This window comes from Echinops telfairi, unplaced genomic scaffold (assembly GCF_000313985.2).
Source record: "Echinops telfairi isolate 266 unplaced genomic scaffold, ASM31398v2 ScPeMD7_7473;HRSCAF=8511, whole genome shotgun sequence".
Taxonomy (NCBI): domain Eukaryota; kingdom Metazoa; phylum Chordata; class Mammalia; order Afrosoricida; family Tenrecidae; genus Echinops; species Echinops telfairi.
This window is the reverse complement of record NW_022111377.1, coordinates 12,179,089-12,184,210: the sequence shown is the minus strand read 5'-3', so window position 1 is coordinate 12,184,210 and position 5,122 is coordinate 12,179,089. Positions and strand designations below refer to the sequence as shown.

The 5,122-nt window shown below is 49.6% G+C and overlaps 1 protein-coding gene across 1 annotated transcript in view; it reads right to left on the bottom strand.

Annotated features, from left to right (window-relative positions):
* MRC1 (mannose receptor C-type 1) overlaps positions 1 to 5,122 on the bottom strand; it is a 101,320-nt gene that overhangs the window by 69,346 nt on the left and 26,852 nt on the right. Inside the window, exon 4 of the mRNA XM_045285614.1 lies at positions 4,778 to 4,942. Coding sequence (XP_045141549.1) covers positions 4,778 to 4,942 — 165 coding nt within the window. The remainder of the gene's footprint in view (positions 1 to 4,777; positions 4,943 to 5,122) is intronic.

Genomic DNA, 5,122 nt, shown 5'->3' with positions numbered 1-5,122 from the left:
CAGGCAGGAAAAGGACTCTCTCCCCTCTTCAAAGATGTAAGGATGCATTGGCCTGGGAAGACCATTCGGGACCTCAATAGTTTAAAGGAATAGTTTCCCCCTTCCAAACATGACATCCTCTTCTTGGAGATTCCTGTGTGAGGTAAAGCACCCGGGAAGGATGAACGTCGTTCGACTGGCTGAAATCTCAATGAACAAAACCCGCTGTGGCGAGTCAATTCTGACTCCGAGCGACCCTGCAGGGCACCTTAGACCGGCTCCCCACCCCCACCCCCACGCCCCAGTCAACACTAAAGGAAACTGGCAAAAACAATCAGTGTAGGAAGCCAAGTTTCACTTCCTCAATCTTATCTCAGTTCTGTAAAACGGACTCCTGCACACACGTAGCTGTAAATCTGATTCCTCAGAATGAGCCGGAGTGTGCCAACAGTTTTCAGGGTGGAAGCAGAAGTGAAGATGATGATGGCCAGCAGGTGATGGACAGTGGTCTTCTGGACAGCCCTGGTCAGCTCTGGCCCCAAGCAACAACAACAAAAACCAAGCCCACTGTGCTTGGCTACTGACAGAAAAGTTAGAGGTGGCGGTTCACTCAGGGGTGCCTTGGCAAAAAAGTCCAGATGCCAAACTACGCCAGTCTATGCGGACACACCTGTGGTCACAGAGTGACTACGGCCCCTGGCTGACGGTGAGTTGGTGCTCTAAGGACCACCGCGTCTTCTGAATGAGACACAGCACGGTCACACAACTTGTTCTGGCTCTTGTGAGATGTTGTGGATTCTGGCTCCTGCTGAGCCCCTGTGTGCAGAGCAGAGCTGCTGTACAGCATTTCTGCCAAGGCTCTGACCCTCCACATACAGATGGTGAGCCCTAGTCTTGCGGGATGTCTCTGGGTGGTTTTGAAGCAACCTTTGAACTGACACCTGAGCACATCACCGTTGCTACCACCCAAGGCCCCACCACGGAAAGACAGCGCTGGCATCCCATGTGGCCCTCAAATGGCACCTGAGGCCTTACGTGAGTTCCTGACTTCTGCCTCCGAGTCTGTTGTCTCATCCATAAAGGGGGGTCAAGGTTCTGAGCTTTCAAAGAAACTTCCTGTCTCACACACAGCAGCTGTTCGATAAACGACAGTGAGTTTGCTCTCTGAATGAAAGCTGGCTTATGCATGTTTCTCCAAAGTGAGAAGAACTTCTCCAGCAATCCACACCCAAAAGAAATCTTGCGTTAAGAGTATGATCATGCGGGGAGTCTCCCTCTCCTTCTTCACTGTAGTGGTCTATACAGAGTCGTCCTGAGTAGAAATCGGCTCGACTGATGGCAGTAGGTTCGTGGTTTCATTGCCCCAAAGGGAGTGGTTCACATTCTGCCCACCATCCCATGATTCACTCTATCCTTCTCTAATACAAGAGTTCAGGGACTCAGAACAGTTCAGGGGACCAAGAGAATTCAAAGGCAATGGGATTTTTCAATGAACTTTTAGAAACACCTCACCCACCCACGCCCACATTATAGAGCTGAGTAAAATACCCAGTTATCTGAATACCTTCCCTCTGAAAAGCACAAACTTCTTTCTGATTTTTAATTTCCTGTCAGACAATATTTTTCCTTCCAATCTGTGATATTTTAGACACACGGAAAAGCAGGAACAACTACAGTATCTCTTAAGAAGTCAGGCTTATCGAGATTGGATTTAAATTCTGCTGACTAAAATCCGGGAGGTTTGGATAAGATTCAAATGCGTCTCAGAGGTGACCGGAGTGTCTGGGGGGTTGTTTGCTCTGCGGAGGGACACAATAATCGCACTTGCTGATTAGGGAAGTATTTCCTGCCTCTGGAGTCGGATGACTGCAGGGGCTGCCACCTGACTGGGCAATTAGCGGCTGGCCTGCCCCTCTCCCTTTCTTCTATGCAGTTGGTAAAGAGGGTAAAGGAACCTGCGCTCTGTCCCTGGGCTTCCAGACAGCCCCAAACAGGTACATTTCACCAGAGGCAAGATAGCACAAACCAAAACCAAGATTCCTTAAAAAAAAGAAAAAAGCCAGCCGGAACCACGCAAGTGGACAAGTGCAGATGGTCTGGGGGGAAAATTGTCTTTTCTCTTCCTTCATGACGTGTGCTTGTCATTGTTTTGGTTTTGTCGTCTCTTTCGATTCTGCCTAATGATTGTGTTCTACGCGCTTGTAAGTCTTGCCAACAGTGCAGGAGCTCAGAGGCTAAACGAAAGGCTGGGGGTTCTAGCCCACCCTTGGGGAGGTGCCTTGGAAGAAAGGCCTGGCAATCCACTTCCACAAATTCAGCCACAGAAAACTTTGTGGCGCGGAGTTCTACTCGGACACAGATGAGGAGTCAAGGCCCTAACAACTAGCAACTGGCAACTATGAATGGCTCTGGTCCTTTGTCCCAATATTCGGAAGGCTCTGAGGGCCGGAATGGTTCAGCAGGGTGTGACGCCATCCATTTCTGAAGGAGGGGTGGATGTACTACTTTTCTTTCCTCAGTCGCCATCCTAAGGTAGGGGACATGTGTGTTGTCAGCTAGGAGCTCTGGTGGTATCGTGGTTATGAACTGGGATGCTAACCCCAAGGTCTGCAGTTCAAAACCACCAGCCACGCCACCGGTGAAAAATGAGGCTTTCTATTCTCCTTAGCATGTTCCAGTCTCAGAAATTCACAGGGGCAGTTCTACCCTGTCCCGTAGGTTCATGATGAATCAGCATCGGTGTGATGTTTTTGTTTCTTTGATCTTAATGTGTCAGCTACATGGAGCTCTGGTGACAGGGTGGCTTTCGACTCCCACAAAAAAAATGACAGCCTCCAAACCCCACGGGGCCAGTTGTAGTCTGCCCCATGGGGTCACGGTGAGTCGACATAAACTCGAACGCAGTTAGTTTCTTTAATGTGCCAACTGATGAGAGGTATTATTTGAAAATAGGAAAATGAGGCGTAGCTGCGGGCAGACTACTCCTTCCATTCTATCCCAGCTCCCGGGGAACCTGTATTTGGTTTTTATGGGAAGCACCCGCGCAGGCACCACTCATGGAGACAGCACAGACTCCTCGGGTAAGACCCTCAGGAGATCGTCTCCACAGAGCAGAGACCCAGGCTGGCTGCGGAGTCCCTGCCTGAACAGCCTGTCCTCAGTCCCTGGAAGCAGTCAGAGGAACCTGTGGACATTGGCAATGCAGTGACTATGCGATCTCCGGGATGCTGTTAAAAAAGGCCATGTGCTGATCTAGATCGCTGACGATTTCCATTTTGCCTCAACATCATGAGCCGGGCAGAGACCTTTTCTGGGAGGTTCTGTGCTAATCTCTGTGGGTGGGGCCTCAATATTCACACGACAGACCTCGTTTTCTCAGCCATTTCTTCCTCTCACCCATTCTCCACACAGCCTTCCGTTTGCTTTTCCGCGGTGCTGGCTCTGAACTGTTTGCACATGCTTCTTTCATTGTTAATGTCTGTTTTCCCTTTTGGCGTTTAAACTCCAGGTGGGCAGAACCGACCCACTCTGGTGACATTCGAGACCCAGGCCTTAGCGTAACAGGTACCCAGCTGTCTTGTTGAGTGAGTGAAGGACTCTATAGATGAATCACAACAAGAGCAGAAGACGGCATGCATCGCCTCCTAAGGGAAGGAGGACGCGTCAGGGACGAGAATGAAGATGATGAGCCGAAGCCAAGGTGGAAGTAGAGAGGAGGACTTTGTGGAGATCACATGTCAACCAAAAAAACCTCTGAGAAGTAAAAAAAGTGGGGGCTGGTGGAGGGGGAGCCCCACATAACGCATGAGAGATCTTCCAGGAGCGAGACAAATGAATGATGTTTTCATTCTACTTGCGCGTGAGCTTCTTGAAGCCCCATCAGAAGTGGGGTGAGTCAAGACAGGGGCCTGGAGGAATTACGAGGCACAAACTCACTGGTGTTTATTTTGTCAATCCTGCAACGTGCAAGTAGACCGGAGGAGATGGACGACAAGGCATTTGTGAACTCTGGTAGAACATGAGAAGCCACGAAGGGTTTGGGGATCGATCGTGGGACTCCGACAATCAGAGTGAGAGGGGTCCGATAGCCGTGTCAGCGCAGATTGAAGGAAAGGGAGTCGGGGGTCAGGAAACTGGCAGTGGTCGGCTTTGAGACTGATTTCTGGTCCTCAGTTTCCCCAAGCATGGATTTTAGATCCTAAAGCAGATACTCTCTTCCCATGCAAGCACTACACTCCTTCCAGGTAGACAACACGATGGGTCCATTTTTAAAATTAATTAATTTATTTATTTTCACTTTGTGGAAAGAGGAGCAATCGGATCTAGAAATCACTGAGTTGGGGAGCACCTGTTACGCCAAGTCCTGGATACGCAATGCCACCAACGCTGATTGGTGCTGCCTACATGGTACCTATGTTCCACTGGCGGAAACAGACATAGAGACAGGAGGCCAAGAAGAAGCCGGGTTTCAAACCAGCCCTTGACCGCATGTGCTGGTAGAATTTCATTTTATCATTTTGAGCTCTATGATGCTGAGACTGAGGTTCAGGCCAGGCCTGTGGGGTATCCCTACACTGTGCCCAGGAGGAACGTGAGTTGTTGATTATGGAGTCTTTTCCTCTGAGCCCAGGTTCAACCTCAGAATCCTTCTTGGCACAGGGCTCTCGAGAGGGTCACAACCAATGGAACCAAGTCAGCTCCTGAGGTGAAACCCATTTGCCATGTGTCCTTTCTGTCATGTCTGCATTCACACCACCGTGATCCCATTTACAACTTCCTTTCCTTTTCCTGTCATTACCTGTCAGGTACGTTTGCTCGTGTACTTCTGTGATGCTCAGGAGCTCGGCATTCTGCTGTTGGCAGCTCTTCCTCGCCTGGTGCCAAGTTAAAGCGGACTTGGAGTTGATCTGGTAGGAAATGCTCGTCAGCGGATCTTTATTCCATAATCTTTCGCTGTCCTCAACTGCAAAAGAAACCAAATGGAAAGGTGCTGCATGTTGCATTAAAAGGACTTTCAGGGGGCAGTATTTTTTCAAACCATCCAAGCAACATCATTGCCTGAAGCATAAACGCTGAAGATGAATGTGTGCATAAGTAAGTGTGGTGAAGAAGGCTGATGGTGCCCGGCTATCGAGACCTATAG